Source organism: Trachymyrmex septentrionalis, unplaced genomic scaffold (assembly GCF_001594115.1).
Source record: "Trachymyrmex septentrionalis isolate Tsep2-gDNA-1 unplaced genomic scaffold, Tsep1.0 scaffold131, whole genome shotgun sequence".
NCBI lineage: Eukaryota > Metazoa > Arthropoda > Insecta > Hymenoptera > Formicidae > Trachymyrmex > Trachymyrmex septentrionalis.
This window is the reverse complement of record NW_017304450.1, coordinates 71,168-84,101: the sequence shown is the minus strand read 5'-3', so window position 1 is coordinate 84,101 and position 12,934 is coordinate 71,168. Positions and strand designations below refer to the sequence as shown.

General features: G+C 32.0%; 3 protein-coding genes across 4 annotated transcripts; 1 reads left to right on the top strand and 2 right to left on the bottom strand.

The window, feature by feature from the left end:
- Nucleotides 1-206: 206 nt before the first annotated feature.
- On the bottom strand, nt 207-4,323 carry LOC108757028. 2 transcript variants are annotated; one of them, XM_018501276.1, is made up of 3 exons: nt 4,005-4,323; nt 3,821-3,926; nt 207-3,714 (listed from the first exon to the last, which is right to left on the bottom strand). In XM_018501276.1, the coding sequence occupies exons 1-3, from the start codon at nt 4,076-4,078 to the stop codon at nt 232-234; spliced, it is 3,663 nt and encodes a 1,220-aa protein (XP_018356778.1). In that variant the 5' UTR covers nt 4,079-4,323; the 3' UTR covers nt 207-231. The 2 variants fall into 2 exon arrangements, with proteins under 2 accessions (XP_018356778.1, XP_018356779.1); XM_018501277.1 differs by lacking the exon at nt 3,821-3,926 and having other exon boundaries at nt 4,005-4,016.
- A 3,246-nt stretch (nt 4,324-7,569) lies between these two features.
- LOC108757032 lies at nt 7,570-9,067 on the top strand. The gene is made up of 4 exons (XM_018501281.1): nt 7,570-7,732; nt 7,931-8,575; nt 8,660-8,844; nt 8,927-9,067. Exons 1-4 carry the CDS (start codon nt 7,633-7,635, stop codon nt 8,975-8,977), a joined length of 981 nt encoding a protein of 326 aa, XP_018356783.1. The 5' UTR covers nt 7,570-7,632; the 3' UTR covers nt 8,978-9,067.
- A 126-nt stretch (nt 9,068-9,193) lies between these two features.
- LOC108757033 (39S ribosomal protein L4, mitochondrial) lies at nt 9,194-10,846 on the bottom strand. Its single transcript, XM_018501282.1, has 3 exons — nt 10,286-10,846; nt 9,808-10,216; nt 9,194-9,377 (listed from the first exon to the last, which is right to left on the bottom strand). The coding sequence occupies exons 1-3, from the start codon at nt 10,589-10,591 to the stop codon at nt 9,232-9,234; spliced, it is 861 nt and encodes a 286-aa protein (XP_018356784.1). The 5' UTR covers nt 10,592-10,846; the 3' UTR covers nt 9,194-9,231.
- Between the last annotated feature and the right edge of the window lie 2,088 nt (nt 10,847-12,934).

Sequence of the window (12,934 nt, the reverse complement as noted above, 5' to 3'; positions counted from 1 at the left end):
AATACGCCATATTCGTTTTAATACATAATTATGCTACATTCATTAATACATCGAGCTTATTTTATATTAGAAATATGGACTTATTAGTTCTTTATACACACATGTTATATCGTCTTAGTTGTTTTCGTAAAATTTAAAATTTCTTCTATACACATCTATACATTTATACATTCTTATTTATATATTTAATATAAGTATATCGCGCGAGTTTTACAACGTATTTTTTAAAAGTTACATAGTTTCACTTGAATCCGAAGAATCATAATAACTTTTCGTTTGAAATGTTAACAATTTTCTTATCGTAGATGTAATGACACCCTGCTGAATAGCCATTGAATTTTTAGATTTTTCCGAGATCTCTTTATTTTTCAATAGATTAGTTTCCTCAAGTATTCCCAAAGTATTTGATAATGTTGCTTTTTGCACAGATGTGACTGGTCTATTTATAAGAGAAGAGGAGAATGCATCTTTCCTCGCATCACTGATTCTCGACTTAATATCGCTATTAGATTCTTTATTAGCTAATTGTTTATTCGTTTTGACTTCTTTATTGATTGATTTAAATTTAGTTCTTCCATTGTGCGTTCGACTGTGCTTTTCAAGAAAAGAATTTAATGAGCCTAAATGTTTTTTACTATACTTCTTCGCAAGAGAATCATTAAAGATTTCTTTTGAATTAATACTATCATGATATCGCAATCTATTGTGAGTAGAACTCGTTAACACTTTATGAGTAGATGAAGTATAACTATTGCTTTCTTCAGAATCTGAAGAGTTTGTGTCAAATGTTTTTGTTTGAAAGAATATAACGTGGGCATTATCCTTACAATCTACCCCATTTTTTTTTATCGCTCCATTTGAATGCCTTAGATTGTTATTACTTATATTTTCCTTACTATCAAAGAACAACATTTTTTTCTTAGCTTTATTTGAATTATCAGCAACATTATCATCGTCACTTTCACTTGAGGAAAACACAAATTCTTCATTTCTAAATAACTCTAAGGAAGTAGTTCCTGTCTGCGTATTGTTACTATGTTCTTTTTTCTTTTTTATCAAGCCAATGTCTCTTTTTACAGTCTTTTTCGACGAATGAATTAAATTCCTACTATAACTATATTTGTCTTTATCGCCAATAACCAACTTGGTCTGATCATACAAATCTTTTTCGGCGATATTTGGTTCGCTTAATATATCATTAGTTGACACTTTTGACCTTTTTCTGGGATGTTGTATCGATCGAACAAAATCATCTTCATCTGATGATATAAATGTTAAAATTGAATATTTACCACGGTCATCTTGACTTGTTTTACTACAATTTTTATATCGAAATGTTTTATGCTGAAATGTAAACTCTGATTCTATCTTATCAAAAACTTGACTTCCACGCTGTGTGACAATATCGCATGTATCATTTATTTTATCGTTATCTTTCTTGGATTTGATCTTCGATGAATAATTATTACGAACTGATGGAACAGCTACTTCATTTTTACAAGCCAAACTTTTAGAAATTTTTCTAATTTTAGATTCTCGTTTATGACTAGTTTGCAGTCCTGTATTCTGCGAAATTTTTTTATTAGGAAAAATATTTATATTTGTAACATTGCTGTTTTCCTTAAGGCATATATTCGCAGGTAATCGTTCCAATAAAACTCTGATTTCTTGAAGTTTTACATTACTTTTCTCAGTTGTTCCATATAGATTAGAAAAATGCGTTTCAGATTTATTTGATGTTCCTTTTTCCCAAACAGTAGCACTATTTCTATTGAAGACTTGCATTTCCGTCATTGTACTTGTACAATTTTTTACTGATAATGGCAATCGTTCCAATACAATTTTAATTTCTCGCAGTTTTACGTTACCCATATCATTTCTTCCATATACATAGGAATATGTTTTAGATTTATTTGATAACACATTTTGCCAAATGACATTAGTTTTATTCGAAATTTCCGGTTCCATTGTTACATTTGAATAATTTTTCTTTGGTAGCAATCCTTCCACATGTAACTCCTTATTGTGACTCACATCTGTATTTTTCAAATTTAATAGTTTGTCATCTTTCTTTTCTGCATTCGAAGTAGAAAAGTCGTCTTCAATGTCCAGTCTCAAATCGAGAGAGCAATCACTCAAAGACGAAACACATTGCGATGCATTTGTATTACATTGGTAAATAAGAGTACTTTCGTCGCTGTCTATCGTTTCTGATTCTAGATTTTTAATCTTGCAAGAATGTAATTTTTTGGATTTATTTAAATTCCTGTTGCATTCATTTTCTTTTTGTGCGATATGAGTATTTTTGCCGAGTTTACAACGATTAAAAGACTGAATCCGCTCTAAAAGCACAACTGGCTTTAGAGATGCTACATTTTGTTTGCTAAAGTCTTCATTTCTCACAGAAATATTTGTGTCATTGTATTCCCGAAACGTAATGTTATCTTGTTTATTCGAATTATCATGAAGGTCTGATAAATTCTTGAAAGAGCTGTCAATGATAGTATCTTGAATCTTATTGTCGTTTCTATCCTTATTACTAATCTCTGTAATAATTTCATTGGAAATACAATTGAGTTCTCTTCTTCCTTTTCCCTTGATTTTCTTAGAACTGAGGTTCGTTTTAGCAGAAAGTGAATATTTACTTTTGCCTTTATGAGTTAAAAATGGTTTTCCTTTAATTGTACTATCAAGATCTAAAGCAGGATGTAAACTTTGTTTTGCTTCAGATAATCTATTTGCACCATGTGTTTCAATTAGCATTAAGTCTACAGGGGAATCCCTACCTGTATATAATTTCTTACGATGGAGAGTTGTCAAACTTGTATTTTTTGCAATAATTTCATGCGCGACATTTTCTGATACTTGCTTCTCGTGAAAATCCATCTCTAACACTTTATTTTGATCTAAATCTGACACATCATTATTTTTATCATTTATGATCAATCGTTTCGACGTTTTATTAAATCGTCGAAAAATAGATGCAATATTATCTACAGTCTGTACATTTGAATTTTTTTGACTGATATTAGATTCATCTGTTTTATCTGTTTCTTCACAAGATAAACTCTGCGAATACACATTAGATTGTATTGCATTAGAAGATATTAAGGTGCTAGCAGCCACCTTACCACATATTTCTGCTGTCTTATATTCTGTTGACATTGGATACGGTTCGGTATCCAAAATATCAACATTAACATTGTCATTATCGTTGGTGTTGTGCGTTATCGCACTATCGATTCTGGTGGTTTCCATATATTTAATCTTATTATTGGATGGAACTTCTATATCTTTAACAGCAACTTCCTTTGAGGATTTAACTTCAACACATTTTGCATCTTTTATAATAGCTACAGTATCCGCTTTCTTTGTAATATTTGCATTTGATAGAATGTAAGCCACGGTATCTACAGAACTGCAAGATGAGTTATTTTTACATTTTGTACCCTTATTTGCATTTGTGACCGGAGATACTAATAAAGATGCAATTTCTTTTTCACTTAGAGACGAGCCAGCTTCGGATAATTCATTCTCCTCTAGAAGAGTCTTATAGGGTGGATTACCAGTATTTATCCAGTACTGTACGAAAGTTGCTGGTTTACGCATAGGTACTCTCTGTCCACAACTATACTCTCCCTCGCTAATTACTTTGTTTTCTTCATCTTCTACAGGTTCTAAAGTATCAACATTTAGCTCTATATCATCAGACATCTGAAAATAAAATATTAATTATTTGCAACATGTCAAACAGCAAGTATCATAGGACGGTAAGTAACAAAAATTTTTTAATGCATTTAATAAAGAAAACAAAGTATACCTCCTTAGAATACTTATTCAACAAATTGTCCCAAGTTTTCTTTCGAACTTCCAAAAGTTTTTCCGATAATTGAAAATTAAAGATACTGCCTTTCGTTCCGGTAATTCTTCGTATGAATCAACAATATATTCGTAAGAAATAATTATAGAGGATGTATAAATTATATAGATACAAATAAATTTACCTTTCAATACCTCCTGAATAAGACTGCGAAAGAAAATCATTATTAATGCTTTCATTCACTATGCAATTTTCCATTAGTTATTTTACGTCACCGCGTCGGTAACGTCAAGTATTATATAATTTATAAACAAATTCATAAATTTGGCCCATATGACAACCATCCATGGAGTAGAGATGTCAGATCAGATTCTTTTGAATCTTATAGGTTTGTTCGTGTTGCTTGTCTACACTTTTTGCACTCAGCATCTTCGCTTTTCTCTTTTAAGGTAAATTTTCACGAGCTGCTCAAACCGGCTGTTACAGCGACAAGAAGAATCAGAATCATCTGGATCAGAATTGATGAATATCAAGTGTCCATTTTGATCACATGAACCTTTTTGTCGCTCAAATAATCGGTTAAAGCAGCTTATGAAAATTTACTTTTATTATGCCTCCGGCCATTAGGCCAAGGTCCACTTGATGCTACAAATGCTTCAAAGCATTTTTTAATTGGTCAATTACTAAAATTCTTTCGTCCGATTGCATAGTTCATTTTTTCTCTTTAACGTGGAGAGAAAAGAAAGAATAACGAACCGTGCAAAAACTTTAGTTAAAAAGAACCGGCCTATAATCATCCTATATCAATCAAAGAAGCGATCCGCTGTTATAATTTCGCGTTTTACTGGTTACGCGATTATTGATTATGCGGTTACGGGATACGCGGCAAATATGCTTCATGGAACTCCACCCTAGACCGGGAAGTACAAACTCTTGCATAACGCATGTAATGCATAAGAATTTTAACCAATCTGAATTCTTTATTTTATGGAAAAGAAAGAAACGAAGGACGTTGATTGTGCTCCCCGCTTAATAGCCACTCTACATAAATTACTAATCATAAATCAGAAGTTATAAGTTGGAAATTGACAACTGTGATTGATCAATTTCCAACTACTAACTTCTAATTTATGACTAATGGTTTACTGTAGAAAACATGTAAGACGGGGAACACAGACTCTTGCATAACACATAATGCATAAAAAATGAACTAATCAAAGTCCTTTGTTTTCTTTCTTTCCATGAAAAAGACTCTGATTGGTTGATTTTTTATGTTTTATGCATTATGCAAAAGTCTGCGTCATGATCCTAAAGCAGGGAGCCCAGACTTTTGCATAAAGCATGAGGCATAAGGAACCAATCAGAATCCTTTTTCACGGACAGAAAGGAAATAAAGAACTTCGATTGGTTCATTTTCTTATGCATTATGTGTTATGCGTTATGCAAGAGTCTGTGCTGCGGCCATAACGCGGAACGAGAGTGGAACCAAGCGCAAGTCTGCACCAATTGCAATTGGTATGGAACGCTTGTGATTGGTTCTGCTCTTCTTCCGCGTTACGCTATTCCGTTGCATGAGTAGACACCATGTTAAAGCCTATTCTACAATGACCGTAAAATCATAACATAAATCGCAACACGCAACACGCAACTCTTGTCGAGATAACGAATCAAAAGCGTCAATTGGGTATTATCGACTGTCTCTGATTGACTGTCGCGACAAACGTTACGTATGCGTTTTACATAAACACTTAATATGTCGACTTTTCTAATTTAAGTAAAACATAATCAAGTTCGCAGCGAAATGAACTATTTTCATTTCTTTACGTTACGTTAACCCATTAGAACAAGTGAAAAACACATTGACATAATCAGTGTTGATAAGTCGCACATACTTAAAATAAAACAAAGAAATGAGGAAATTGTTATAATACTTTATTTCCTAATTAAATAAATTGTTAACAATTAGATAAATTGTTTATTTAAGCAACAGAACACTATTAATAACAATTGTAATTACTTATGTCAAAGTTACGGCTAAAGCCCATGGTACATATAAAAATGTAAGGTCGTAACACGTAAGTAGTACGGAAATCATAAGATTGGATTCGCTACTGACTTTACGATTAGGGCAATTCGCTTACTGATTATGTCTTACGGCTACACGTTTTTGTATATGCTATCTTAACTGTGTCGGGCGAAAGAGGTTTCCGATTGCTATATTTTCTCAACTGGAGTTACTAGTCCCAGTAGTATTTTATATTGTTCAGGCCAGAATCGAATGTAAGAAAAAAATTCTTCATGATCAATCAATCTAATTTCGCGAAACAGATTAAATAGGAAACTCTGTTGTCTTCTTTTATTGATTAGCCTGGTCTACCAACGTCTAATTTTCATTTTTTGTGCTTGCAAAGCAATTATTTGAAGCGCAATACTTCGATTTAATAATAATATAAAAAGCGTTATGGGGGAAGGCCTATTTTCAAATCCGTTTTTAAAGTTATGGTGAATTTGATCATTCGCACTACAATGGATCAACACATATTAAAAGCTGCTTTATATAAACTATCTCAATGCAGTGATACAATATAATCAACATTGACAATGAAATGATATATATATATTTTGTTAAATAACGTGATAATATCATTAGTAGATATCATTAGTAGTTAGTCGTTTAAAATATTTATATACTTTTACATTTAACTTTGCTAATTTCGTAGCTTTTAGTATGCACTGATCTAGTGTAGTGCAAATGACCGAATTCGCTATTACAGTTAATAACCTCGCAACGAATAAATCGATCATTGCTTTCATCAGATCAACGTTTCTGATTGGCTATCTCGATAAGCGTTGCGTGTGCGTTTTGCGTGTCGTGATTTATGTTATGGTCTTACGTTACGGTCATTGTAGAATAGGTTTATGCGTCGTCTACAATGGGCAGTAACAGTAACGGATTAAGGAGTAAGCGTAGAAATCAACAAATCATAGTCAAATGTGAGAAGGATAATTAACTATCATTGATCGATTTCTACGCCTACTTCTTAATCCACTATTGCTACTGCCCATTGTGAATCATGCATAAAGCTAGTCACATAAACTTTCCGTAATAGTAACCGTAACGTAGATTTTCGACCAATCGCGTTACTCGATTCGATTGTTTGTAACCGTAACTGTAATAATCGAGCAACGGGTTAGTCGAAAATTTTACTGTTAGGGCCATTCCACACAAACTTACATAGCCGCATAACCATATGCATGAAGAAAATTATCCAATCACATTTTTGTCATAAAGGCAAACGTAAAATACGATTGGATGATTTTCTTTATGCATATGTTTATGCGGCTATGCAAGTTGTGTGAAATAACCGTTACTGTTACGAAAAGTGTGTGTGACTAGCTTAAACTTAAGCCAATGAGCCAATCAGGATATTACTTTAGATTTACGTAATCTGACGGAAATAGAAATAGCAGTAAACTTATCCATAAAACGGGGAGCACCGACTCTTGCATAATGCATAACACATGAGGCATAAGAAAATGAACCAATCAAAATCCTTTATTTCCTTCCTTTCCGTGAAATAAAAGAACTCTGATTGATTGATTTTCTTAAGCCTTATATTTTATGCGTTTTGCAGAGTCTGTGCTCTCCGCTTAAGGCAAATTTCAACCGGTTGAGATCCCCAAGTCTAATCTCTTTCTTTTTACTCTATAATCTTAGGTTTCTCTCTGATGGTAATATTAACGTTTCTCTTATTTAAAAAGTGAGAAGTGTTGTATCATTTTTCAAATTTCTTTCTCAATTTGATGCGATTATGTCAGAGATTAAAGATGATCCGCGAGAAGTTCTCGTTCTTTTGAATTCGTTAGGATTTGTCGGCATTACTGCGATTCAACTAAAAGCTTTTATGAAAGGTAAGTGTAGTTGATTTTTCATTTTATTTCTTTTCGTTTTATTTTCATTCTACAATAATAATAATGTTATTATTGCCACATTATTGATACACATTTGTTTATATTATTTTTTCTTCCTATTGTTATTTTGCTAATAAAATCGATGTGTGTTTACTTTGTTATAAAACAGTTGGAATTGTACTTACTTTTTTTTTCTAGATTTGAAGATATACAGAAAGGTAAGAGAACGCGAAAGACAGCAACAAAAAGAAGAGATTAAAACGAAAATAATTAACAAACAACAGACTCTGCTCAGGGAAGCTTATAGAAATCATGACACAGCAGATTATTCCTTGAGCAATATTGTTCCTTCTGAATCTTCAAATTCGCTTGATGATGAGTCAGTGGTAAAAGTTCGAATAAGATGTATCTCTAAGGAGGAAGATATACAAAAACAAAGATGCTCCAAAACAAAAGTGATGAAATCAGATGAGAAATTATTACAAACAAAATGCAACAAGCAAGATGCTATTGAAGTAGCTGAATCTAATAAGATTTATTGTGAACAAAATTATTCTAATACTAAATCTTATCCAGTTATTAAAAGCTCAAAAAGTGAAACTAAACAAGATATTTCTAAATGTTTAACAAAAAATAGTCATTTAGCAGAAAGACATAAGCAAAATTTAAAAATAGATGAACAGATGAAACCAATGACTTTGATACATCCATCAAGCGCGCCGGTTTTATCAAATTATATAAGCCAATCAGAATCAAAGAGTGTTATATCAGATCCAACTGGAAACATTCGTACACAAAGTGCCTTATCTGCAAAATCATCTGTTAATTCTGGACCTAAATCATGTAAGTTGTGTAAGATTTATATATATAGTTTTGTTAAAATCTTTAAGGATTTTCCATTTTTGTATTTGAGCTATTTGTATACAGTTATTCGGCCATGGAGGTTACAATCGGAGATACAGAAAAATATCATCAAGAAGTGTGATCCTGTTGCTCTTTATCAAAAATATCAACAGGAATGGAAGCGGATATCTTTTCCTGGAGAAGCAAAGCATTCAAAAGTAAGATGGGCTGTACGAGAAAAAATGCTTGGTACAGATCCACATCCTATGGTAAGATTCATAAATTGTTACAATGTCAGTTATGAATGTATATGTTGAAATTTTTCCTGTAAAATATATTATTTAATTTTAGCCACTTTCAAAAAAGTCGATGACACACACGCCGATATTAAAGAGGAAGTGACAGATGTGATAACAAATTGTGTTAAGAGAAGAAATGTACACCTATAGAAGAAAATAAATTACACCTATAGAAAATTGATTTGTTAAATAATACGACAATAATTAAACTGTTTTACTTTAATATATTTTAATGATTTAATTTGTAAAGTAATTTGTAAGTAACTTAAAATATGTACATAAGCAATGCAATCTGTATATATAACCAATAATACACATATATATGCATAAGTTTCTAATTTCATTAAAAATCGTTTCTCATTGTTGATTAAGTCTAAATGGACGTAATAATTGACGATTATCCGCCCTATGTAAATGATAAAGCAATTTTTCTTCTATTAATCTAGCTGCTTTTTCCGTAAGTACCAGAGTGTTGTGTTTCAACATGCTATACACATTCAAACCTATATACATAAAAAAAATAGATGTAAGGCTTCAGTATATGACACATATTAATGTTGTTACTTATTAGGAATCATTAAAGAAGAATAAACATCTTTACTAATTAAAAGATCATTTCAATCTAATTAATTTGGACATTAAACTCAATAAGTCCAGAAGCATCTTAAAATGTTGGGATTAAACTCGTTTTTTCATTGAAATCATAAGATAATTACATATAAATTACATATAAAGATGAAAGCTTAGAATATTTAAATAATTTATACACATTTACTGACCCCCTAAATTCATTGTTCAAGCATATTTAATCTATGTGAATTTTTATATGACTATGATTTGTATTATTAGGTTTGCTTAGATATCAGAATTCATACAATTTATGTATGGAATTTATACATGTTGGAATTATACATGTTATAAATTCACACTTACCATAAACAGGCATTATATTGACATGCTTAATTTGATCAGTAGCTAGCGTAATATTTGTAGGCATAATATCATAGCTATCTATAAAAAGAACAGATGGTCCCCAATTTCTCTCCTCGATTAACTGTTCTATATAGGAAGGTTCCAACGTTGGAATTTCTAATTCATTGACTATATGTAGATCATCTTGAGCGAGTTTCACAGATAATGTTGCCGTAAGACCTGCTATACGGGTATAAAATGGCAACATGTAAAAATGCGGCGTTGGAGACCGAGGACCATGCGCTACTCCACCACCTCTCCATAATGGTGAACGTATACTCCCATGGCGAGCTCGTCCTGTTCCTTTCTGTGGCCAAGGCTTTCTACCACCACCTCGGACTTCAGCACGTGTTTTTGTATGCGCATAAGACTGTAAACAAATATATAACAATATAAATATCTAATACTTGACACAAATATAATTATACAATACACTTACGACCCAACCATACATTCTCTGCCATCTTACATTCTGATGAATAATATCAATACGGGGTGCAGCAGCATAAATGTGTGGGTGTAAAGTAACCAAACCTAATTTCTTTTCCTCTATGGTATTTAAATTCTCTAGCCATACTTGCCGAGGCTTTTGATAGAAATTGTTTTCGTCGTCGTATTGTATCTCAGATATAATTGGAACGATATCTTCAATTTTTGCTTGATTTTCTACAGTCGTACAATATCTCAACGGAGGACACGTAGCTCTTTGTAACTTGCTAACAATCCTTCGAAATAGCATCGACATTTTTTTTGTCGAGAAAAAAATGTTTTTTATTCCTCCACTAAAACTCTCTTGCCCCTTGTAATTATTTAGAATACAAAATTCACCACAAATCTTGATGAAAATATTATTATTAATTTATTAACGTGTTTCACTTATTTGACGTGTTTTTGTATAATACAAAAAAATATGGTAAGAAAACGCTATACTCTGCTTCGCGAAACAAAATATTAATAAGTTTGTCCAAGTCTGTCACTATTGAGGTTACGAAATCTGTCTTCAGTCATGGTCATGGAGTAAAAAGAAGGAGATTAATAATGAGGATGAAACATTCGCTGGATAGAGACTAGAGATCCTAGAAAAACAGAGTCTGGTTATCGGCTCATGTTTTCGATTGACTCATGTTAGCTTGCCCTCATTATGGCAGCACGAATCACAATGTAAGGAAATAGCGCGCTTATTAAAAAATTTATAGACATGAAATAACGCAAAACGTTCTTTACTGATGTATTTCATAATAGAATCGTAAGAAAATATTATAATTATAAAGAAATAATATAATTATAAAAAAAATACAATCTGTTTAATAAAAATATAAAATTTCAAATAAAAACATAATTTCAAATATCGATACGGCCAGTGCCAAATGTGTTTCACGCACATCTTCAAAAGAAAGACACCAGTATGAGAGTAATAGAAACAAAATGTAAAATCAAAACAACCCCTACAGTACAAAGTTGCACAAAAGTTGCAGCAACACTGCTGTATACATGTAATATTGCAGCAATGTTGCAGAGATTTTGCAACAATATTGCTGCAAATTCTGTGCTGTATACAAAAAAGCCTGGCAAGTTTAACAAAAATTAGGGATAACGCAACACCTAAGCCGAGACAAGACCAAACACGTCCGTCCCGATTCACCTTCGTTGTGGAACAAAAATACGTGTAAAGTGCAAGCACTAAGAACATATCTTTACTACTTTTATTTAATATTTTGAGAGCACGACCAAGAGTCTTATTTTTGAAAAGTATTACATATCAAAAACTAGAGAAATGCTATAGTATATATAACATATACTATAGTATTTCCCTCGTTTTTCGTATACTTTTCTTGAATACTTTTTTAGATATTTTTCTAGAATAGAGGCCCAGACTTTGTTTTTCTAAGGACTCTAGATTCAACTAGAGTCATGCTTGATTTATGCTTCGATCTTAACCTTAAAATTCTATATCTATAAATGTTGCATGAAGGGAAAAGACTGCCAACTGTAAAACGCTAAACAGGGCGATAGTTCGTTTTTATTTTAAAATTGTCTTAAATAACATCTTAAGATTAATGGTAATATAATCCTCGGATTGACTTATGACATCTTAAATTTGTACTTAAGACAGTCTTAAATGCAAGAATCAACTATGAATCGGTCTGTTTCGCATCGTGAAATTGATACTGAATCTTTCCTTATTTAACACACTTTATGTTTCTTTTTTTATATAAAGAGAACACAGTTTATATTTCTTTTTCTATAGAAAGAAAATACATTTTATGTATATAGAAAGAAAAATATAAAGTGTGTTAAACAAAAAAAGATTCAGTATCAATTTCACGCCGATATTCATACTATTCGTAGTCAATTTTTGTATTTAAGACTGTCTTAAGTACAATCTTAAGATGTCATAAGTCAATCCAAGGATTGTATTAGCATTTTAAGACAGTTTTAAAATAAAAACAAATATCGTCCCATGTTTAGCGTTTTACAATTGGCAGCTTTTTCTCCTCATGCGACATTCATAGACAACGACAGCGGAGATTTACAGAGAGACGCTTGTAAACTGAGCACACCGTAAGTTTGTTTTCTATTTCAGCATAAAGACTGCATGAAGACTAAAACTAAACTGAATTGAACTAGTGCAAACCAGAACTGACTATAAGGGCCATTTCACATAAACTTGCATAGCCGCATAACCATATGCGTAAAGAAAATTATCTAATCACATTTCTGTCATAAAAGTAAACGTAAAATACGATTGGATGATTTTCTTTATGCATATGTTTATGCGGCTATGCAAGTTGTGTGGAATGGTCCTACAGGCCGCAACATAGACTTTGGCATAACGCATAATGTATAAGCGAATTAACTAATCAGAATCTTTCCTTTCCTCTTATTCCATGAAAAAGAAGAATTTCGATTGGTTGATTTCTTTATGCACTATGCATTATGCGTTATGTAAGTCTGTGCTGCGATTATAAGCGTGCAGGCAACGATAAAAAAAACGTTTTAGATAAAAATTGGCGTTCCATATTGTTTATATTAGGAAGTATTAGATTCGTGTGGTGAAAATGAAGGCAATTCCATTAAAAAAATTCCT